Source organism: Rhinoderma darwinii, chromosome 10 (assembly GCF_050947455.1).
Source record: "Rhinoderma darwinii isolate aRhiDar2 chromosome 10, aRhiDar2.hap1, whole genome shotgun sequence".
Classification (NCBI taxonomy): Eukaryota; Metazoa; Chordata; class Amphibia; order Anura; family Rhinodermatidae; genus Rhinoderma; species Rhinoderma darwinii.
This window is the reverse complement of record NC_134696.1, coordinates 28,528,147-28,553,531: the sequence shown is the minus strand read 5'-3', so window position 1 is coordinate 28,553,531 and position 25,385 is coordinate 28,528,147. Positions and strand designations below refer to the sequence as shown.

Below are 25,385 nucleotides of genomic sequence, written 5' to 3'. Positions count from 1 at the left end.
GGTCATTTATTTATTAAAGTACGATAATTTGACATTTTATACTGCATGCTGCTTTATATTCTGGAAAACGCATTATATATGAACTTACTGCTTATGACGTTGGAAGGATAAAATGTAAAAATTTATAATTATACTATAACAATGGTTACATGTATGAATGAATAGTATAGACTGCAACGATGGGAGCCTAAACTGTTTAATCTGTATTAATAATGTATTATGAGTAGTAAGTATTTTTGATTGAATTTGTATGTATTACTCTAATACTCTACCTTTACTTTGAATACCCTGCCCAGTAAATAATATTCACAGCTGCAAAGGTCGCTGGAAAAACTGCCCTAGAATATACATCAATTGTATCAGCAGCTATGGGCTTCAGGTAAATCTTCAGCTTGCCTTTGTTTCCAGGTGTGAGCTCACGCTTGTGTGCTTCACGACGCCTTGTGACTTCTGGGAGTTCACTCATTGTGCTTGGAATTATTGTCTCTTTATGTATCTGCTTACAATTTACTCCCAATATTGAAAATGAGAATAAAACAATGGCGTCCTTTCCATCCTGAAGAGTCACCTGAAACACAGGATAATTACACTACTGTAGTTACAAAGACACACAATAATAACAAGATATAGGAAAATTATTCTCTTAAGGCCTGTTCACATCACAGTTACCCTTCCGTTGAAGGGGTTCCGCCGGAGGTTTCCGTCTGGTTAACCCCTCAACGGAAAGGCAAACGGAAACCTAAGCTTCTGTTTCCTTCACCATTAATATCAATGGTGACGAAAACCTAGCTAATGGTTTCCATCTGTCACCGTTGTGACAGGGTTCCATTGCGTTGTTCTTGATAGAACCAATAGCGCAGTAAACACCACGAAAAACAACTGAAAATACGGGGGCTGAACGCCTTCAAACATCTGCCCATTGATTTCAATGGGAAAAACAACGTTTCGTTCCCACGGGGCGTCCTTTTACATCACCGTTTGCAAAAACGGTGCGGAAAAAAAACCGTCTGTAAAAAAGAAGTGCATGCCACTTCTTGTGCCGTTTTTGGAGCCGTTTTTCATTGTCTCAATAGAAAAACAGCTCCAAAAACGGCCGTAAAAAAACGCATCAAAAAACACTTGATGCATAAAAAACAAATGAAAATCAGGGGCTGTTACAGTGAGAATTGTGTTAGATAGTGTATAGAGTAAAATGACTGTAGCATAAGATGGATTGGAGAATGCTATATAGTAGAATGCAGAATAGAATGCTGTACTGTTGAGTGTAGAGAAGAAAGCTGTAGAGTGTAGAATGGGAAAAAATGCTCTAGAGCAGGTGCACAAGAGAATGCTGTAGGAGGGAATGCTGTAAAGTAAAGGAGAATGTAAGAGAGAATGATATATACGGTAGTAGGATGTGGTGGAGAGTACCATAGAGCAGGGGTGGACAAGGAAACATGCTTTACGGAGCCACAAAAATGGTAGCTAATGTTCAGAAGACTCAATGATCGGGGCATAAAAGCACATGCTACAGCAATTTTTTCAGATGTATGCCCCATCCCTTATTACCCAGGTTATAGCTCCAAAATCAATCCAAAGACTGAGTGCCCAGACTATGTGACACCAATGATGCTTTTTTATTTTTTATTTTTTTTTTTAATATTTTTGAATGAGCTTTATTTGATGAAACTGGGGAACCCCTCTAATAAATAGTACCTGAGTAATACCCGGTAAGTATGAATTCATTTGAAGAGTGACTTCATAAAGACTAAGATGGGCTTAGGTTAGAAGATTATAGTATATAACCACAATGACGGGATCTTATTTTGTGTAATAAAAACACACCACCGGTAAAACCTGCAGGAACATTTAGAGCTAATGACACTTAATATTCAGGCTTTAGCTAGATTAAGTGTACACTAGTCCAGATCTCACAGTAAATGACCTTCAAACTTTATTTCTTTACTACAGTGATTGTCATGAGACATATTTTCATTAAAAGGAATGACTCACATTCATATTTTTTTACGAGTTAATATATATATACTGAATCTTACTTTTTTTCTAATCGGTTTAAATTTTTTGATTGTCTATTTTTGTTATTCTAAATTATTTGCATGATTATGGGGTCAGCCGTCTTGCCTTGGCTGCTGAAACAGCAGAGATTTGCTTTACAGAAGGCACCTAAACAGTCAAGGACTCATTGACATTTATGGGAGAATGTTGTGGGCATGCTCTATAACATTTCCAGAGGTCATTGTGCTGTGAGGGGGAGGAGGTGAGCTTTCCCATCATATTGTTAATATTTCCAAAAATACAAGAAAAAGGATTCACTCCTTGTTGAAGGCGCTCCGTCTCTCATGCAGCCGTTAAAACGGTCGGTTTTAACGAATGCAGGAGAGGCGGAGCGCCTTCAGCAAAGAGCGAATCCTTTTGCTAGTATTTTTGGAACGGTTTCTTCCATCGGATCACGCTGATCTCCCCCAGCTACCGGTGCCCACTACAAAGGCCAGCAGACAGCCTACCCATGGAGTCTACGTATTGCACATGCTAGAAGTTTGTGTTGTGCCGACTATCATAAACAGCCAAAGAAGGTGAGTGTATCCAAGAAAAACCTTAGTTCCTTTATGTGTATGTATGCTATCTGTTTGTGGACCGACGTTATCAACCTAGAGGAGCGCCCTGTCTTTTTTCTTGTATCTCGCTCTTTTTTTAATATTGTGATACTGTAAAGACCTTTCTCTTGATATATCAGCTTGGGGTGGGTGACAGCTAACATGGGACTGTACAAAAAGAAAAGAGGAACAAATCCTAGATGTAATCTCTGAATGGCTCTAAAGGTAGAGTTTATGAACTACTAATTAAAAAATGAAAAGTTTGCTGCATTTTCATGGGGTACCTTCAAATCTTTCAAGAAAACCTGGGATCTATGGAGGGCATATACTTTCTCTAATACTTATATACTTTCTCTAATACTTGACGTGTTTCGTCATTTGCCACATATGACCCTTTTATTTGCTCAGCCCATGAGCACCTACTTCTCTGTTTTTGTTTATCCCTTTATCTCTCCTTACCTCTAATATTTTTGTACCTTTTCTCACAGGCCCCCTTTTCTGACTGTATTATAGACCCGGGCCAGCCGGGCTTTATTTTGTTGTCACACATTTTACTGTACTTTGCTGATTTGTACAATTATTTACGCAACTTTGTGCATTAACTTGTTAAAAACTGTTTGTTTTTTTTTTTTCTTATTTTTAAATGTAGAGCTTCATTTTTACTAGGCTCAGTTGCATGACTCCATTATTAGACCTTAGCCTATTATCATCCATAATATCTGACCTTGCTTTTCCTCTTGTGCTTCACTGTCTTCTTCTGCTTCTTCATATAATCAGCATTAAAGTGGGCAAATGCATATTCTACTAGCGCTGCAAACACGAAGACATAACATATCAAGAAGTAGACATCCAGAGCTTTGACAGCAGATGCCCTGGGCAGGGAAGAACGTGCACTGACCATAAGAGTTGTCATAGTAAGCACAGTAGTTATTCCTAAAGGGGAAAAATAAATCTAGATTACATATTCTTTATATTGTCAATTATATTTCCATGATAGGCACAAAATGGATCTGTTCTGGTATATAATCAATTACACCTATAAGAATAGGAGGTTTATTAAATATTGATCTAAATCTGTTCTGCACCATATATGTTTCCTCCTATAAAAGAATCGAAACATCAATGATGAGAAATGAATATCCTCGTCATACAAATATGTAATTAAAATCAGAAACTGTTGCCTTTTTGTTAGTATTCTGTACACATTTTCAGGGTATACGCAGGTCAATGCAGGTTAGTTATGATGGTGCATTAAAGAGGTTGTCCAGTCCCAAATGATTGATCATCAATATGTGATCGGTTAAGGTTTGACTCCCGGCAAACCCTGCCGATCAGTTTTAAATGGGCCGCAGCACTCGTACGAGCGCTGCTTGCCCTTCGTTCCTGTCACTGCTCACACTGTGAATCGGCGACACACTTGTTCGGCGTTTCGCAGTATTACAACCTTCTCCTATTAACCTTAATGGGAGAAGGCTGTAATACTGTGAAGTGCCGCTACAAATGTGTTGACGATTCACAGTGTGAGCAGTAAAGGAAATGTAGCGGAAGCAGCGCTCGTACGAGTGCTGCAGCCCCTTCAAATCAGCTGATCGGCAGGGTTGCCGGGAGTCGGATTCTGACCAATCACATTTTGATGGCCTATCCTGAAGATAGGCCATCAATTTTTTGGGACTGGGCAACCCCTTTACCATTCTTCTAATGCAGTATTCTGGCCTAGTATTGGACGCTGAGCTGATTTTCAGTTGATTTATGCTAGTAGCTGAAACACAGACGTTAAAGAGGCTCTGTCACCAGATTTTGCAACCCCTATCTGCTATTGCAGCAGATCGGCGCTGCAATGTAGATTACAGTAACGTTTTTATTTTTAAAAAACGAGCATTTTTGGCCAAGTTATGACCATTTTTTATTTATGCAAATGAGGCTTGCAAAAGTACAACTGGGCGTGTATTATGTGCGTACATCGGGGCGTTTTTACTTCTTTTACTAGCTGGGCGTTCTGACGAGAAGTATCATCCACTTCTCTTCAGAACGCCCAGCTTCTGGCAGATCACGCTGTGACGTCACTTCCCCAGGTCCTGCATCCTGTCAGACGAGCGAGGACACATCGGCACCAGAGGCTACAGTTGATTCTGCAGCAGCATCAGCGTTTGCAGGTAAGTAGCTACATCGACTTACCTGCAAACGCCGATGCTGCTGCAGAATCATCTGTAGCCTCTGGTGCCGATGTGTCCTCGCTCGTCTGACACGATGTGTCCTCGCTCGTCTGACACGATGCAGGACCTGAGGAAGTGACGTCACAGCGTGATCTGCCAGAAGCTGGGCGTTCTGAAGAGAAGTGGATGATACTTCTCGTCAGAACGCTCAGCTAGTAAAAGAAGTAAAAACGCCCCGATGTACGCACATAATACACGCCCAGTTGTACTTTTACTTTTCAACACGGCCAGTTGTACTTTTGCAAGCCTCATTTGCATAAATACAAAAATGGTCATAACTTGGCCAAAAATGCTCGTTTTTTTAAAATAAAAACGTTACTGTAATCTACATTGCAGCGCCTATCTGCTGCAATAGCAGATAGGGGTTGCAAAATCTGGTGACAGAGCCTCTTTAAGGTCTTATACATATGGATGATATACTGGAAACAAATGATATGTCCCAGTGGAAAAAGGAATACAAAGTCACAATTAGAATAGTTGGATCCAATAAGAGCGTTTGAATATAATGTGGTTGCAACTCAAATAAAATATATTTGCTTTTACTCTATAATTTATAATCCTTTGATTTTCAATCCATAGAATATTATACAGTAATGTTACCCAGTGATACTCTAGCAGGAACGGCAGACTGACTGATCCAAAATGAAACCCATGACATGGCCACGAGCAAGATGGATGGCACATAGGACTGTATGATGTACATCCCTCGATTTCTTTTCAACTGCAAACGAAGTGTCAGCCTGGGAAACTGACCTGCTAAAATATAAAAGAATAAACCCCATCAGAACTTCCAATTGTTTTGTAGTCGCAGTGATCAAAACTAATAAACCTGAAACAGATATATGTGAAATGCTCATTTGACTGAACATATTTGATTGCATATGTGCCATATGATAGAAAGTCTGGATACAAAACTGGCCATAGGAACATATATGAAACACTTTGTATGTCCTTCCTCACCGCAAGTTGTTTTTATGTAGTAACATCCTAAATTGTCTCACCTTGTGGTTTGTGTTATGGAAAAAATATAAATTCTGCCCCCTTGTGGTAGGCTGTGTATTGTATAATTTACAATAGGCATGCAGAGGACCCAGATGTGACATAAGAGACCACCACAAGTTCAAAGTGCTGCAATGTCTTGTCTTAATTAAACCAACCAAAAAAAACATCACGACCATGTATTGAATAAATACAACAAATACTTTATTAATGTTCCGTAAAAATACATAAAAACATTAATTAAAACCGAGAAACAGAGAAAACCCTCGCAGATAAGGAATGGAGTCAGAACACTGAAGCAGTGGATGATCCAGATGGTAACAAAATGTCAAGGTCCCAAAACAGAAAGGTAATGAGTAGAATTAAACAGGATGTAGACAATTTGTGTGCACATGCTAATGAAACTAGTTACCAATATAGGCACATTGCAATTGTTGTGATATAACCATGAGATGAAAATAGACTGTATACATACACCCGTATAGGAAAATCATAAATTAGCGACCAAGACCTGACACACCACTGCTGTCCACAAAATTAAGATGATCACATGATGAGTGATCATCTGTAATTTGCAGAACATGCCAACTAGTGTCAATCCCCTAGAGCGCCACCACAGGGGAAATTAAGCACTACATGATGCCCATTAAAATGATTATGCTTTCTGTGTAGTGAATAGACATGCTGGGTCTTCGAGAGAAAGAAACACTCTGGCTACTTGATGGCCTTTATAAATTAGGGATTCCCCTGTATTAATTCAGATTTGTCTAATAGGGTATATGAAAAGAGGGTTTCTTAAGCAAACAAGCCCCTTAATGTAGAATAATAAAAGGTAAAGTTAGATTCTTTGTACTCAAGCAGAAGAAATGAAACACAATTTGTGATCTCTCTTATTAATTAACTAGGCTCCCTCTACCGGAAGACCCAGCATAATGACTTCCAGAGATTTGTTTAGGACTTAAATAATAAGTATTAAGATATCTGGAGTGAAAAAAAACATAAGAAACATTTGGATAAATTGCTATTTCTACAGATGCAGAATTTTTTTTTTCCATCTTATGCAGGGAACTTTTTGGAAATTTATCATTGAAAATATTGGTTGATCTGTTATTCTTCTCCCTACAGGACACCCCGCTGATCTAATGAAGGATGCTAGATGCTGATCTGTTGAATAATAAACAGCTGGGATATTGGTTGCAGAGTGTGATGTGTACAATTACTGAAATAGGCTGACACGAGAAATCAGACATACATATCACCGACTGAAAAATATAACTGAGAGAAAGCCTCCTTATGATGAAAAGTCATATTCATGGGCAATGTGCTGGAATCTTTTCACTTATTTATTTTACTCAGAGGCGTTAATGTGTATTATGACATGATAAAAAAAAATGAATATGTATATAATGGATAAAAAAGAAGTCAACCTCTCAAACTTTTGTGTTTGTTGTTCGAATGCATTTAAAATGAAAAATAACGCAACTTTGGAAATAGTCTTAATTGAAATAAAATCATATTGTTTTACGTCTACAGATACTATTCAGTCATGTGTGTCTCCATGGTAACAGACAACAAACAAACCCTGTGTAGTCTGATCCTGCAGTCATGTTACCTTCTATCTAGGCCCCACTTCTTACTAGCCAACCAAAGTTTCGTAAGAATTAGGGGATATATGAAAGGGAGTGTGACTGAAAGATCAGATTACACAGACTTTGTTTGTAGTCCGTTACCATGGAGATAGACAAACTCACAAATAAATTAAGTAGATATGGAATTGTAGCAGAATTGTAGCATTTCATTCTAGAATGTTGATGATTCGAAATAGGATTGATCAGCCAGTGTTGGATAAAAAAGGTGTGTGACTACAAATAAGGGAATAAGACCAAAATCCCTCATTCCCTCTTTCCCTGAAATCTGCCTTTGGGGGAGAGTCGGAAAGCTCCCATATACATAAAACCATCAGCCAACCCCGACAAAATCGATGGGTTTGGATGACTTTTATCTTATGTGTAGCTTTACCTACAAGGCTGTGTCAAGGCGGCATCGAAATGCATAAATAGCATAGCCCTGCTGAGCTTGAATTTATGGCTGACGTTGTCATGTAGCCCAGGTCTCACAGATATGTGTGCTACAGAGGGAATATATTTTTATTTAAATTGGGCACTTATTGTACTTTATTCCAAGTTATTTAAAATATGACTGCACAAAAAATTCTTATATCTTGAAAATCCACGATCTAAAACGTCTTATTTTTACCTTAAAAAGGTGCGATTAACTTTCATTAAATTTGAACTGCACAATTATGCATTTAACATAAAAACGTGTTTAGATGTAATCCTTTTTGTGATTTCTTTTAAGTCTAACATACATGTTAAATTGTTACCTGATTTGAAGTTCATCACCTCTTTGGTGAATTTGTAGCCAGTAATGGTGAATTGCGCCAGCTCGAGTTTATCTAGTCCATGGATCTGGTTCTGGTTTTCTGACCAGTTGTAGAGAATGTCTTCTGCTGAATAGCCATCTGGATGATATTGGAATATTATAAACCACCATGCACATGAGAATACAATAAAGTTTAATGGAGTACAGCATGTACAAGGTTACATAACTTGGTCACTGAAGCACGTTACCTAATAGTGACACTTCAACACTTTCTCCATTCTTAGTATTGCTCTGGGCAAACCATTGTCACTTCTATTTTACACAGTTGAAATGAATTTATTTATTCATTTGTCAAAATTTAGATGTTGCCTGACACAAGGGTAACCTTTTCCTGGGTACAAAATATCCATTTGTCGGAATAAAAAGAAAATCATGATTAAAGTAAATATTTCTCTTGGAACAAATTTCAATAGTATACTAAGGAATTACATAAATAATTGTAATATTTTTATTGGAATAGCTGTCGGTAATATTATACAGGGCTGTGGGACTATAGAAATTGATTTTGTTAATGACATTTTAATATAGGAATATCTATTTAAACATGTCCCATATATTGTATATTATTGAAAGACCCTCCAGGATGGGGATTTACTTTATAAATGTAATAGTTAAAGGGTTTTTCTGACTAACGCTAGAATATACAATCACTTCATGATCGGTGGCGGTCCCAACAGTCGGTGCTCAGAATGAAGGGGCACAGTCCCATTCACTTGAAAGGAGCGGTGCTGCAGTTCCCAGCACAGCCAGGAGTCACCATGCAGAAGAACAGCCAAAAGGACCTTGTTTTTTTCCTTCCCAGAGATCAGACCTCAACCATCAGCATGCTATGGCATATCCCCAATATATATATATATATATATATATAAAACAAACACAGAGAAGCAGCAGCACTCTAGGGGTGCTAAGATATATGTAAACATTAAATATTTAAATTGCATTACTACTATATCATCTGTACTTATAAATGTGAGGATCTTAGTGCACATTTTGATTAAATTGTGTGAACCCACCTGCCACGACAAGGCGACCTTATACAGATGGGTCCCTACACTCAACATTATACCTGTATAATAAGACACTCACCTCTCTCTTGGGCCTAGGTGTGCAAAATAAACTCAAATAGGAACCAGATTTATTTTTCTCTGATTAAAAACGGGTTTGGACAGAAGGGAGGAGTGCACGACCAAGATGGAGGCAGTCACCACCCCCAAATGTACACTACAAAGGGCAAAGTTAGTCAGCACCTACCAACAAAGTGAAATAAATGGACAGGAGCTAATCTGTGACTGCAACGCAATAGTAAACAAACACATTGAAGTGACTGCCTCCATCTTGGGCGTGCCCACCTCCAATCTGTCCAAGGATTAATAAATGGCCAAAAGGAATATTGGAATAGTTACTATTTTTTCCAAATAGTGCTCACAGTTAAAGTGTTTGTCCAAGCATGGTGCAGTTTTCCACAGGATAGGTCATCAGTATATAATCAGTGGGGGACCCCACTCCCATCAGCTGTTACGGTTGCCTCTGGACACCAGAAGTTATGCAGTGATCAGTGCCGGAAGCAGATGGCCACAGTCACAGTATAACGGCCGTGCTACAGCAGTGCAGCTCTGCTCCTATTCAAGTGAATAGGGGCAGAGCTGCCGTAACCCAGCATGGACGCTATACCGTGTTCGGAGCCAACTGCTTCCGAGACCAACCCCTGCATAACTTCCGATGCTCGGAAACCACCGGAACAGCTGATTGGTGCGGGACCCGGATGTCAGACCCCCACTGATCATATACTGATGAACTATCCTCTTGTCATCAGAATAAAAATCCGGCCCATGCCTGGAGAACCATTTTAATTCTATATTTCTATATGAATCTAGGCCAGTGTAATGATATAAGATGTTTAGTAAGAAACTTACAACTTTCCAGGTCAAACATACACTCTTGCTCATCCAGTGGGTACTTTGTTAAGTCCATGTCACAGGAAACAGTTGATGTGATTCTGCAATTGATGCAAGTTTTAGGTTCAGCAATAAAATTACTGTAACATTGTACAATAATGTATATAAAACTTCACATTCTGTCAGACTCTAATATACTCTAATAAAGCTACAATCTATACTGCGCTCCTTAGCGGATGTACTGTATATATCTAGGTGTTTATCAGCATATATGGATGTTCCGCCCAAAATATCTAGAGTAAATGTATCAGATATTCACATTTTTCATTAACTTTTCACTTTATTTTTATGTATCCATTTTAGGGGCATACTAAGCCTAAGCTTACAAAAGTGCAGCATATAAAACACATAATATTGATCACCCATACTGTATGTATAAAAATGATGTTCTCAGAACTGGGGATATGTGAGATTGTTGACGCAATCTTGGCCCAAAAATAAATTAACTGAAATTTGTAATGGGTATTTCAACCAATACCTGCCCAGTGAATTTATCCAGATCCGAATCAAAGATTATATATATATATATATATATATCGGAGAGAAGTAACAGACACAGACGTTTATTGATGAAACAATTACAATAATATTTTTCAAAAAGGGTGTAGGCTTGATTTCAGCCAATCATTTACAATATGACAATAACTCTCATTCAGCCAATAGCATACAATGAGAATATTTCAAAATAAGCCAATCACAGACATACAATACATTTCAAATGTAATATTATAATTTTCATTAGATGCTTACGTCAGACTTAATGCCTGCAAATTCTCTGGCAATAATACAATACTATCTTTATGAGCTGTTCTTTCTCATGAATGTCCACATCAGTATCCATTTTATTTGGGCTAGAATTAATTCTTATCTCACTCCCTTCCATTCGTAATGAACAGTCTTTTCATAGAATTGTAACCCCAAGGTTAAAGCCTACATTGTCCATAGCAATCTTTAGAACTCAGGGGGACACACAAGGCTGGATTCACACGAGCATGTTCGGTCCGTAAAGGACAGAGCGTATTTTGGGTGCAAGTCCCGGACCGAACACACTGCAGGGAGCCGGGCTCCTAGCATCATAATTATGTACGACGTTAGGAGTCACTGCCTCGCTGCGGGACAACTGTCTCGTACAGTAATCATGTTTTCAGTACGAGACATTACGTCCACGGAGAGGCAGGGACTCCTAGCGTCGTACATAACTATGATGCTAGGAGCCCGGCTCCCTGCAGTGTTCGGTCCGGGACTTGCGGCCGAAATACGTTCCGTCCTTTACGGACTGAACATGCTCGTGTGAATACAGCCTAACTGAGAAACATACCAAAATTAGCACTAATATACTTGTCTTAAAGAAATAATGACTTGTTATTCACTAAATTGGATTCTTTACAATACAAAATGGAGACTTCATCCAAGATGGATGCTACACAAAATGGAATCATTTAAACATATTCTAATCACTTTCTCAAGATGAAGTGGTGATCAGGGGTACAGACATTTTTCATTAGTAAAATGTTGTATGGCAAATCGGCACTGCTTGAGTCCGTAGATCAATAATGTAGCAGCAAAGTCGCAGCCTATGAATAGTCCTTTATAACAACATGTTTCAATGCTAAACTGGCATCTTCATGAGGCACGGACACAACAGACCTGTGATGCCAGTTCGGCAATAAAACGTATAAAATGTGGACTATTCCTATTACACAGCTTCATTGACACTGTGGATCCACTGGTTCGAGCAGTACCCATTTGCCTAATCGTCTAATCAACCTGTGTATTTTTCTTTTGGAAACCACTACACTACAAAATTTGAATTCAAGTGCGCATAATAAGCATGGGCATTACCACAGCCATTCAGGGGTGGGACAAGCTCTCTTAAAACCCAAGGAAGGGATTTCATAATGCGCCCCCCACCTTCGGTCCCTGAAGGTAAACATGATATCTGTCAGATAGACCATTGTTCATCTGACAGCATCTTCCCCGCTTTCCCCTATTAACATGCACGTTTGGCTTTGCTGGACATGCATATTATATTTATGCTGGTAATGTTAATACAGTTAGGTCCAGAAGTATTTGGACAGTGACACAATCTTCATGATTTGGGCTCTGCATGCCACCACATTGGATTTGAAATAAAACAACTGAGATGCAATTGAAGTGTAGACTTTCTGGTTTAATTCAAGGGGGTGAACAAAAATATGCTGTGAAAATTATAGGAATTGCAACCATTTTTCTACACAGCCGCCTCATTTCAGGGGCTCAAAAGTAATTGGACAAATTAACATTACCATAAATAAAAAAATGTTTTTAATACTTTGTAGAGAATCCTTTGCAGGCAATGACTGCCTGAAGTCTGGAACCCATGGACATCACCAAACACTGGGTTTCCTCCTTTGTGATGCTTTGCCTGGCCTTTACTGCCGCTGTCTTCAGTTGTTGAATGTTTGTGGGTCTTTCTGCATTAAGTTTTGTCTTAAGCAAGTGAAATACAGCTCAATCAGTTGAGATCTTGTAACGTCTATGACCATGGTCTGTCGTTCTAACTTACCCCTCGACGACCGCGGCCATGGACGTCCTGCTACTGTGCTGCGTTGTCCCCCTGTGAGGTGCCGCCACTCACTTCTGGGTATCGAGCCTGTCTCCCGCGCACCTGGAAATCATCATCATCAACTCCTGAACTCCTGGACTATAAGAGGGTCACCGCCCTTCTTATCCTCGCCTGAGCGTTGTTGTTGTTTCCCTTAGTCTGTCTTGCAAATGGTCTCCTAAGTGTCTTCCAGCTTCCCAGTGTTCCCCGGTACCTGTATCCTGTTTCCCGTGCTAACAGTACCATCCTGGTCTACTGCCGTGCTGAACTGTTGTCGTGCTTTGCTGCACCTCCACACCTGTTCTACTGCCCCACGCCTGACGTCTACCTGCTGCCTGGTCCCAGCCGAGCCTGTCTTGCTACTGCCTACATTGCCTCAGGTACCCCTTTCTGGACTATAGACTCTGAACCATACCTGTTTGGCCAGCTGCCATCTCACTACGCGGTACGGCCCAGTGGGTCCCCACCCCGCCTTGTGACAGATCTGGTGATTGACTTGGCCATTGCAGAATATTCCACTTCTTTGCCTTAAAAAACTCCTGGGTTGCTTTCGCAGTATGTTTTGGGTCATTGTCCATCTGTACTGTGAAGCGACGGCCAATCAACCTGCTGCATTTGGTTGAATCTGAGCAGAAAGTAAATCCCTGAACACTTCAGAATTCATCCGGCTGCTTCTGTCTTCAGTCACATCATCAATAAACACTAGTCACCCAGTGCCTTTGGCAGCCATGCATGCCCATGCCATCACACTGCCTCCACCATGTTTTACAGAGGATGTGGTGTGCTTTGGATCATCAGCCGTTCCAAGCCTTCTCCATACTTTCTTCCTCCCATCATTCTGGTACAGGTTGATCTTAGTTTCATGCTGTTCCAGAACTGGTCTGCTTCTTAACATGTTGTTTGGCAAAGTCTAATCTGGCCCTTCTATTTTTGAGGCTGATTAATGGTTTGCGCCTTGTGGTGAACCCTCTGTATTTACTCTCATGAAGTCTTCTCCTTATGGTAGACTTAGATACTGATACACCTACTTCCAGGAGAGAGCTCTTCACTTAGGTAGATGTTGTGAAGGGGTTTTACTTCACCATGGAAAGCACTCTGTGATCATCCACCACTGTTGTACTCCATGGACATCCAGGCCTTTTGGAGTACACGAGATCACCAGTGCGCTCTTTTTTTTTTTTTTTAAAGAATTTACCAAACTGTTGGTTTGGCCACTCCTAACATTTGTGCTCTTTCTCTGATGGATTTCTTCATTTTTTTTCAGCCTAACGATGGTCTGTTTCGCTTGCATTGAGAGCTCCTTTGACCTCATGTTGTGGATTCACAGCAACAGCTTCGAAATGCAAATGCCACACCTGGAATAAACTCCAAACCCTTTACCTGCATAATTGATGATGGATTAACGAGGGAATAACCCATGCAGCCCATTAAATAGCTTTTCAGATAATTGTCCAAATACCTTTGGTCCCTTGAAAAAGAGGCAGCTACATATTAAAGAGCTGTAATAACCCCTTCCTCAAATTAGGATGTGAATATTCTTAAATGATGAGAGTCTGCACTTTAAGCCCATATTGATTATATAACTGTATATTCAATATGTTTTGGTAAACAGCTAAAATGCCAAAACTTGTGTCACTGTCCAAATAATTCTGGACCTAACTGTATATGCATGTATAGGTGTGCCTGTATATATGCATGCTGGTAGAGCAAGACTGATTTTTTTTTGCATTTTTTTAATTGTGCTCCTCCCCATGACATCCTAAGTGGCCACCACTCCTTGAATAACCCACTGCTGTTTTTTTATGCATTGTTAGGTAATGTGCCTTAAATCCTTACCTACTGCTGTACAAGATGACACCATCTGGTTGTAATCGGATTAATTTGTTTTCTACTGTGACGTCATGAAACCAGGCAGATTTGGAATTTACTATAAATGTGTCTGGAAGCCAAAGTTTCTCAACAAATCTGCAGTCGAAGCCAAGAGTTTTGTTGGTGTGATTGTAAGAAAGTCTTTCATCTCTCCAACTCTGACGTAGAAACACTGTCATCGTGTATTCCTGAACAATAAAATAACTCAGGATAAGTTTTATCCTACAATCAGTTAAATATCACACAGGAGTTCTTACTTTCTAGAAGACATTTTATAGGAGAGGAGAATAAAACAATACTAATAATAAAAATAAGAAAGTTATTAATTTCCCAAGCAACATAATTATTATTATTCAGTTGAGCACTTAAGGGGGTTTTCCCATAATCAATATTTATCACCTATTCACAGGATAGGGGTTAAATATCTGATCGGTGGGGCTCCGACCTCTGGGACCCCCAGCGGTCATGAGAATGGGCTTACCTTGCTCGACCACCGCTCCATGCTTTTCTATGGGGCTACCGCACCGCTGTCTTCGACAGGTAAGCCCTGTCTCGTTGAGGTCCCAGCAGTAGGACCCCCACCAATCAGATATTTATCACCTATCCTGTGGATAGTTGATAAATAATGATTATGGGAAAACCCATTTAATGGTCTGGTTTCTATTAAATATATTCTCAAATAGCAACTTTAATCCAAAATGTTAATTTCTTCAGTATAGAGACCATCTTGTCTGTTTCTCCATATATATATATACGGTACTTGTAAAAATCTTGGCTGATTTTTGCAGCCATTAGTGTCCAATCTCTATTCAAGTAACCTCTTCTTATGTGTGTGTGTGTATATATATATATATATATATATATATATATATATATATATATATATATATATACATATATATATATATATATATATATATATACACACACACAAACACATACACAGATCGCCCACTAGTGGCGGCAACAGGTAACTGCTGTTTTTACATGTGTTTGTGTTGGGAGAAGAGGAAAAATGCATTATTACCATGTTTACTTCAGAGATGTGGTCAATACTGGTCACTTCAATGTCTACAGCAACAATCACAGGAGGACCTACAGATAACAAATATAAATAAAAAAACAATTTGTGTCATGAAAATCTACATTTTATTTACATTTTAATAGTTATTGCAAGCAAAGATCCTGAAAATATACTTTTTAATTGCCCATTCACATATGGGTTGGAGGCTCTGTTAGAGGCCTCCATCGCAGATCCGGCAGAGAGTACTAGAAACAATAGCACAGCCGACGGTACCCATTAAAGTCAATCGGTTCCATAGGCCGCAGGTGGCATCTGTGTTGCATCGAAACCGTTGCGTCCGGAATTCCCTTGTTCTCCTCTGACGGAGGAGAACAATGGAATGCCCTGACACAGATGTGAACATGGCCTTACAATGAACTCAAAAGGACCCATCATATGCAGAGAATGATTAGCCCCCTGTTCTGAAACCTGAGGAGTCCGGTGGTTGCCGCTTTACATGTAAATAGACATCTGGACGAACATGTGCGCGTCTCTCTCCATTCCAGTCAATGGGAGTTATAGAAACAGCCGAACAAGCTTATACAAGGGCTGGTGCATTTCCGATTATAGTTATTCTCACCCCTGTAGAAAATATCATGAACTAATAAATGAATAAAAAGCATCTATTACATGATTGCTCTGTCCATATCTTTTTTACTTGGCGGTAGTTCAGCTACCTGACTGCGCTGCTTTGTAGGTGAGGTCTGCCATACTGTCTTAACCCTTTTCTGTGTCTACAAAATATCCATCATTCAAATCTCTATTCTTACCTCCAATGCCTGGTCTGAAATTCCTTGCATACCCTCTCATCAACCCTTCCAAACTTGGCATCCAGGATATATCAAGATTAGATCCAATGTATTCTCCTATGTCCTCTGTACCACTGACAAAGTAAAAGGAAAAAAAAAACAATGATTACCATATTATATAATTACAAAAAAAAGTTAAAAACATGGGCTGCACATATAAGAAAAATGGAGCTCGGACTGTAGATAAAGATATTTTGAGAAATTATTCGGCACAGAATTATAGGCCTATATAGATAAAAGAAAAGTGGTGTTCAAGTTTGGACAACAACATCAGACAGTGCAGTGCAGGTCTCAGCCAGAGTGTATTCTGTAAGGCTGGATTCACACGAGCATGTTCGGTCCGTAAAGGACGGAACGTATTTCGGCCGCAAGTCCCAGACCGAACACACTGCAGGAAGCCGGGATCCTAACATCATAGTTATCCCGTACTGTAATCATGTTTTCAGTACGGGACAGTAATTCCACGGAGAGGCAGGGACTCCTAGCGTCGTACAAAACTATGATGCTAGGAGCCGGGCTCCCTGCAGTGTGTTCGGTTCGGGATTTGCGGCCGAAATACGTTCCGTCCTTTACAGATCGAACATGCACATGTGAATCCAGCCTAATTCTAGAAAGCAGGAGGTTGGCAGTACAACCAGTGTCGGACTAAGGTTCCTTGGGCTGATCGGAGTAAATTATGGGGCTACCGTCCATCTATACCAGGGGTCTCAAACTCGGCCGGGTAAGTGGGCCGCATATAGAAAAAATGGGAAGTTGACGGGCCGCATTACTTTCAAATTTGATACAATACAAAATTATTGTTAATCAATTAGTTATTTGAACTACTATAACACTATATTACTAGAATAATAATACTACATTACTATAATAATAGTGCTAGGTTTAAAATTTGAGATATTTCTCCACGTGCTTATTTCAACAATCCAGCTTTCCAGTTTGTGTCGCTAAATGTAGTCCGGCGGCTTAGTTAGCACACATGTCAAGATTGGGCAGCCCCTTTTTAGATAGTGCCCCAGCGCCCTCTGTGGATGCTGCCGCAGTGCCCTCTGTGGATGCTGCCGCAGTGCCCTCTGTGGATAATGCAACACACCCCAAGATAAGGCCACAGTGCCCTCTGTAGATAAGGCCACAGTGCCCTCTGTAGATAAGGCCACAGTGCCCTCTGTAGATAAGGCCACAGTGCCCTCTGTAGATAAGGCCACAGTGCCCTCTGTAGATAAGGCCACAGTGCCCTCTGTAGATAAGGCCACAGTGCCCTCTGTAGATAAGGCCACAGTGCCCTCTGTAGATAAGGCCACAGTGCCCTCTGTAGATAAGGCCACAGTGCCCTCTGTAGATAAGGCCACAGTGCCCTCTGTAGATAAGGCCACAGTGCCCTCTGTAGATAAGGCCACAGTGCCCTCTGTAGATAAGGCCACAGTGCCCTCTGTAGATAAGGCCACAGTGCCCTCTGTACATAAGGCCACAGTGCCCTCTGTAGATAAATCAACACACCCCTAGATAATGCCAGTGTCCTCTTCAGATACTGCCACACACCCACTTGTAGATAATGCCACAGTGCCCTCTGTAGAGGCTGCCCCATTGCCCTCTGTAGAGGCTGCCCCAGTGCCCTCTGTAGAGGCTGCCCCAGTGCCCTCTGTAGAGGCTGCCCCAGTGATGTCAGGGGCTTGCCCAGAGCTGGAGTCCCGGAGCAGAGCCGCTTCTCGCACTCTGCCTGGGATTCCAGCTCTGCTCCTGACATCACTGTCCATTTATGGACAGAGATGTCAGGGGCAACCCCAGAGCTGGAGTCCCAGGCAGAGCGCTAGTAGGCTCTTCCTGGGACTCCAGCTGTGCTCCTGACATCACTGGGACTCCTGCTCTGGGGAAGCCCCTGACATCATTGTCGATGTATGGACAGCGATGTCAGAGGCTTCTCCAGAGTACCGGAGCAGAGCCGATAATAGCGCTCTGTCCGGGACTCCGCTCTGGGGAAGACCTGACACACTGTCCATATATGGGCAGCGATATCAGGGAATTCCACAGAGTCCCGGAGCAGAGCCGATACTAGCGCTCTGCCCGGGACTCCGCTATGGGGAAGCCCCAGACATCGCTGTTCATATGTGGACAGCGATGACAGGGAATTCCACAGAGTCCCGGAGCAGAGCCGACACCAGCGCTCTGCTCGGGACTCCGGCTCTGGGGAAGCCCCAGACATCACTGTTCATATGTGGACAGCGATGTCAGGGAATTCCACAGAGTCCCGGAGCAGAGCCGACACCAGCGCTCTGCTCGGGACTCCTGCTCTGGGGAAGCCCCAGACATCGCTGTTCATATGTGGACAGCGATGACAGGGAATTCCACAGAGTCCCGGAGCAGAGCCGACACCAGCGCTCTGCTCGGGACTCCGGCTCTGGGGAAGCCCCAGACATCACTGTTCATATGTGGACAGCGATGTCAGGGAATTCCACAGAGTCCCGGAGCAGAGCCGACACCAGCGCTCTGCTCGGGACTCCTGCTCTGGGGAAGCCCCAGACATCGCTGTTCATATGTGGACAGCGATGTCAGGGAATTCCACAGAGTCCAGGAGCAGAGCCGACACCAGCGCTCTGCTCCGCTCTGGGCAAGACCCTGACACACTGTCCATATATGGGTAGCGATGTCAGGGAATTCCACAGAGTCCCGGAGCAGAGCCTCTACTAGCGCTCTGCCCGGGACTCCGGCTCTGGGGAAGCGCCAGACATCGCTGTTTATATGTGGACAGCGATGTCAGGGAATTCCAGAGTCTCGGAGCAGAGCCGATACTAGCGGCTCTGTGTCCCGTGGGCCGCAGATGACAGCCCCAGGGGCCGCATGCGGCCCGCGGGCCGCGTGCTTGAAACCCCTGATCTATACAGTACCTGTGAACATCCACTTTTAATTTTGTTGTAATCTTTGTTATCATTGCACACACAGAACATATTATCAATAAGGTCTAATATGTTATTTGTCAATCATTACATAAAAAATAAACCCTAGTGGTAAATGACTGGCTCCAAAACCAGTGCCAAATCAGGTTGTCTTCAGTTGGACCAATGAGACCCTGCATTATTATTGGCCCATTTATATATCAATGCCTGGGCCCACCGGACGATCCTCTGGTGCTCTGGTGGGCCAGTTTGACTGATTACTTTTCCAATTATAAGTGTTACTAACTATTTTATCAGTAAAGTTACTCTATAGAACAAAATGACTGATGAAAATCAAAAGGGCTTTGTGGGCAACTTGGAATTACCACTACTATGTGAGATAATAGTTAGCTACACATTTATTATTTAAGTTATCAGTGATCTATTCAGGACTAGTTAGAGATCTACCAGTAGATCACAATCGACTTTTTGAGGGAGCCTGTCCTACCAAGTGGTAGCACTTACAGACATCAAAAATTAGACTCAAAATTGTATTTTATCCTTTTAATATATCCCTTCGAGTTGACACAATAAAAACCTATATAAAAAAAACCTGTATAAATCAGGGCTGGATATACCATATATGCAATCTGAGCAGCTACGCTGTAGGGGCCCTACAGACAACGTGGCCTACTGCTACCTTAAAAAAAATAGTAGTGATTCCTACTGTCTATTATATCACACGTAAGGGACTATACCCACCTAGCCATGTCTCCCAATTGGATTGCCACACCAGCAAGACATTTTCTGGGGGGCCATGAATTTGGGGGTATTGCCCAGGGGCCCTCTCTTGTCAGTGTATGCCCATGACATAAATACATTTTGTAAATACTGTTTCTATGGTCCCAGGCTAGACACTAATCTGTGACCATGCAACAATATATAATAATAGTGATAATAATAATAATAATAATAATAATAATAATATATAACAACCTTCTATCCAACTCTTTAAGTTTTAATATACATATTATATGAATTCTTATAAGAGATGAAGAACTTAGTATTCAATACAAGTTTGGTTTTAGAACAAATTGTGCTACCAAATGGGAAGACTTCATACTGAGATCATTTTCCAGTACAACATATTGAAATATATCGAGCCCATGTATAAATCTTTTTGAAAAAAAGTAAATAAAAAATGGAACAGGTCCATCTGAATAGAATGCAAAAATGTGTTGTTTTTTTTTCTTCCCTCTAGATACCAACAAATATAAAGGTTTTCTTTTTTTTTTTTACTAATAAAGGTGGCTTGGCTAAAAAAAAAAAAGACTATATTGTAACACAAGAATCATCTCATTACAGCAGTTATTTGCATAAAAAGTGGAATACATGCATGACAAGATAGTCCACTCACACAGGTTTCTCTTCAGTCCCGAAAAAGGTAGGACATTTTTATGCAACATTTTAAAAAATATGTCTCAGCAGAATTATTTTATACTAGGATTTGAATCCAAAAATGCACTGTATGAAAAATCACAAATATTCTGATCAGGACAAAGATTGATGAAGGAATCTGAAGAATATTCATATGGTAAATTTAAATTACAAAAATGGGGTTAACGACATTTATTTTTGATTAGCGCATAATCGTTGCAAAATAACCATAAAGGGTTTGTCTCATGGAGACAACCTCTGTCCATTTGTCCTATTAGGGCATATGGACATCATTAGGGGGGTCTCACACTTGGGACCCCCCTCTTTCAGCCACTCTGTAAGTGCAGCTCCCACTCTAGCGGACACAAACCGTCCATGGACGGCCATTCCTCTAAAGGGCCACATTGTGCTACTACACTGAAGGAGAAATGTCTGACTGGCCAGTAAAATCAGATGTTTGCCGGGGGTGCCGAGAACCGTATAGCTCCCATATGTCTGTGTTAAGAGAAAAATGTAATTAAAATTAAATTATTCCTTTAACTATGAAAAGATTTTGTACACACGATCATCAATGACCAGTATGTTCAATTATCACTGATATCCTGTCAGTGCCAAATACATAAAATCATGATATAACAAGCAACAATCAATACAAGCTTTAAAACATGGCTGATAAGTTGTACTATTGAATCAATGGACTGTCGATCGTCAGTGTAAAAATTATTAATTGTGTTTTCAGTCATGTGTGGAAAATAGTTACATCTCTGGAGGGTCTAAAGTCGGTCCCTTCAATATAGCCTGCAGGAACGATGAAAGTATACAAATGTAGCAGAGCTGGTATCATAATGGTATATAGAGCCGGAGACGTAGCTACATTAGGCTTTCCTTCACCTGGGGCAAATATTTATTCTCTAATCTGGCCCTGTATCTAAATACCCTGTGACTGTTCAAGGCAGAGTAGCTTGTTGGCATCCCCACCTCTTCCCGACACCAAGCACCCAAGGCATATGATTTCCGCACCCAGCTATGCCCCTGTATATAGCAGTGCATGTAAACATACTGGAGTCATAATGATGCTATAACAATGTAGTCTGAAAAAGTTAAGTATCCATTACCATATTCAACAACGTAGTGTTACTACCCCGGTAAACTGAGCTATAGTACGTAATACAGAACATTATTCTACCACTGATCCCAGAACATTTTGGGAAGAGAGTAATAATTGCAGGTTACCTGTGGCTCATCGTAGGTGCGGTAAATGTTACAGAAAATAGCAGGGTCCAGAGGATAAATCCCATGTTTATAGAGCTCGGTGGATGCTCCCAGACTAGAGCTGTATTTCCTCTCTATAATATAACGCTGCCATGCTGTTATGAGAGGCTTGTGCTGTGCTAGATGCCAGTGCAAATTGTTGGATGCCAATGAGCGGTGCCCAAAGATGCATAGTTCAAGCCACATAGAGCAGATTGCAGAACTGTCAGGTCCTTGCTGCCTTTGTGATTTGTTCTTTGTATTTATGTGGCATTAAATGAGTTATTGAAATGATCTGATTCCTCTCATTATCAGAGAGAACCAGCCGCACAGCACAATTTCACCTATAGCACCCCCCATTCCCATGACTACGGTTGGGTATGAGGTACTTGGCTGTTTCCGAGACTTAGATGCCTCTAGCTAGTGTGTGTGGATAATTCTCTGGATTACGTTAGCAGATGCGAGTCAGAACAAAAACGAGAGGGATTGCAGATATGGTTGCTATGGGCAATGACAAACAAGGTCTATATAATTGTACCGAGAAGGGTAGAGGGATGGAGCAATGTCAGGAGTTCCGGAGTCAGGCAGGGACATAATGTAGTCAGGAAGTCAGTACCGCAGATTTAGCAGGATCGGGTACAGTAGCGGTAGTCAGGAGGGTAGTTAGACTAGTCAAGGTCCAGTAACGTTGATGTAGCAGAGCCGGGTGTGCAGTACAGTTTCGGAAGTCAGGAGAGTGGTCTGAGGAGCTAAGGTTTATTAATGGTGATAAAGCAGAGCCGAGTATGTAGTGCAGTGGGAGAAATAAAGAGTAGTCAAGCGAGCTGGGTCAAACAGGTGTCAAACACAGGGGAAAAGAGCCTAGCTAGGGTGTACACCTAATAACTAGCACAGAGGCCAGTGTAACTGAGGTACAAGTCCCCCAACTTGTAGTTCTAAAGTGTCCCCATAGCAATGACAGCCAGAGTGCCCTCATATCAGTGACAGGTAGAGTACCCCATGAATATTGCCCATCAGAGCATTCTCATTAGTGCTCATGCGACTAAGATCGGGCCATGAAAAACGGTCCGAGTGTCGGCTGGATTTCCCGGCCCGACCACGGTGCAGTTGGACCGGACTCCTGACATTATAGACATTTATGATGCTAGGAGTCCCTGCTTTCCCGCGGAGCTGCTGTTCTGTACTGTATCATTTTGTTCATTGGATTAAATTCCTTTATTTCTGTATTAATAGGACTGCTAGGTACTGGATTATCTAATATTCGGGATTATTGGATGAGCATGGAATCATCCTGAAGTACAAAACACCACGTTAACACAAAATATGTACCATGCCACTATCTTTGTTCTGTCTTCTGGTCCTGAGAAACTCCAGATTAAATTGCAGTGCCGTTCTGGAAACAAGTACCGGATTGTGAGACTTTCTAGACTATCAGATGTGAATCAAATTCTATCTTTAGACATTCAAAAATATGTTGCCCAGTTGCTACAAACAAGCCCCACGGCCTGAAACATACCTTCCTTTAACAAATATCGTTCATACCACCTACACCCACGGATCTACCAGTTTAAGGCTGGATTCACACACAAGGTTTTTCTGCTGTTTTTGTGGCATTTTTGAAGCACTTTTTATTGCGTTTTTTTAGTGCGACCAGATGTTACAAAAGACTATAGTAAAATATCGAATGCACTCCACATAAATTTGTTTTGGTTTATGACGTGTTTGAGACAATTTTGTAGTCATTGGCGGTTTTTCCAGACGCAGCATGCTCTGGGTATGATGTTTTTTCAGGCACTTTTCCCATAGGCTTCTCTACAGGACTTCAAAAATGCAAGAATAAAAGCACGTACAAAGTGACACCACATGAAAAACACCACTAAAAACGCCTTAAAAAAAAGCATGTTTTATTTTAATAACGCTAGGCGTTTTTAGGAGCGTTTTTTGATGCAGTTTAAAATGCAATAAATCTTTCAGATTACATATGCAAATGGCTCGGGAATCAGTATCAGGAACACGGTCAGGCCCATTTATCAGTACGTTCCGGTGCTTTGTACGGCTCTGACTCCACAGCAACACTGAATAACACGTGAAACACGGTAAAATTGTAGGATTACCGCCCGTTTGAAATGGTCCCGCTGAATGTATGAACAGATATATGTAACTTTATGTATAACGCACGCCATACTGGTTTTTTTTTGTATACTGTCAACTGACCTTATCAATACAGTTGACGTACCCCAGCCAAACGTTTGCCGAAAGGGCACCCCTTTGGCATGTTTGGCCATTAAAGTCTATGGCACATCAATGAATACACAGACATGGAGTGGCAGGTGTTGTCCGCACCTGGCCCTAGTGATGTGCGAGAGAACTGCACCATTGCAGCACCAAAAAATAATGGGGAGATTTACGCAGCAAATGTCGCCAGAATTCTGGCTCAAATTGCGCCATAAAACTGGCGTATATGCCGTTTGCTAAATTGATTGTTTTAGACATGTTTTATGCCTCACTAGACTAGTTTTGAAGTGTCTAGAAAAGTGGGTGTGGCTAAATGGAGGCGTAAAATGCGCCAGGTTTATTCATGGCGCGCACTATTTTGTGCCTTCAAAGTTACTCCTCTGCCTGATTTGACATTGGGCATGGAGAGCCGTAACTGCACACTGGGTGGTACAATTGTTGAGGCAACGTCAGTGAGAATCGTGCGCAATACTTGCTGGGCGTCTTAAATTTGCCCCGGCAACCGTACTGCCTAGCGTGCATTTACGGCTCTCCATGCCCAATGTCAAATCAGACAGAGGAGTAACTGTGGAGGGACTCTTTAAAAAATGTGTCTGGTCTAATTTTAAACTGTCTTTAGACCGCCATTGTTAGCAAAGCACATGGTGCTAGAACTGCCAATATGGAAAACGGCATGGAAGTCATTGAGGAATTTACCCCAAACTCCACATCTGTCGCTATAATGAGGGTTTCAATCTGGTAACATTAAGACGCTGCAGTTTAACCACAGCAAAAAACTGCAGATAAAAAAAATCAAGTGTGAACCAGACCCCATACAACAGTCACCGTCTATGCCAGGTCTAAGCTGTATTACATTCTCCACTGTTGTAATACAGAATTATGTCTTGACCAGGGCATTAAATACATTATTATTCTTAATTATTGTTCCTAATATTCATTTTACAGGAGTCACACACCACAGCACCCCCCATCTCCCTCACACAACACTGAGTGACCGTATGTGGGGGTGGGGGTGGGGCTCTCCATCACCTCACGTTGGAATGTACCATTCTCCCTCCTAACCCTAA

General features: G+C 41.2%; 1 protein-coding gene across 3 annotated transcripts; it reads right to left on the bottom strand.

Moving 5' to 3' along the window:
• Window positions 1–27: 27 nt before the first annotated feature.
• On the bottom strand, window positions 28–25,310 carry GABRD (gamma-aminobutyric acid type A receptor subunit delta). Of its 3 annotated transcripts, none has more exons than XM_075840947.1 (9): window positions 25,275–25,310; window positions 16,490–16,602; window positions 15,684–15,751; window positions 14,624–14,844; window positions 10,162–10,244; window positions 8,190–8,327; window positions 5,408–5,563; window positions 3,319–3,527; window positions 28–568 (listed from the first exon to the last, which is right to left on the bottom strand). In XM_075840947.1, exons 2-9 carry the CDS (start codon window positions 16,548–16,550, stop codon window positions 275–277), a joined length of 1,230 nt encoding a protein of 409 aa, XP_075697062.1. In that variant the 5' UTR covers window positions 16,551–16,602; window positions 25,275–25,310; the 3' UTR covers window positions 28–274. The 3 variants fall into 3 exon arrangements, with proteins under 3 accessions (XP_075697062.1, XP_075697061.1, XP_075697060.1); XM_075840946.1 differs by lacking the exon at window positions 25,275–25,310 and adding an exon at window positions 22,066–22,400 and having other exon boundaries at window positions 28–556; XM_075840945.1 differs by lacking the exon at window positions 25,275–25,310 and adding an exon at window positions 22,066–22,399.
• Window positions 25,311–25,385: the final 75 nt, after the last annotated feature.

Coding starts and splice junctions, on each gene's coding strand:
- GABRD (XM_075840945.1), bottom strand. CDS start 22,130: ATGGGATTTATCCTCTGGACCCTGCTATTTTCTGTAACATTTACCGCA. Junction 16,603..22,065: donor GCACCTACGATGAGCCACAG/GTAACCTGCAAT, acceptor TTACTTTGTCAG/TGGTACAGAGGACATAGGAG. Junction 3,528..5,407: donor TCCTGCTAGAGTATCACTGG/GTAACATTACTG, acceptor TTTCCCCTTTAG/GAATAACTACTGTGCTTACT.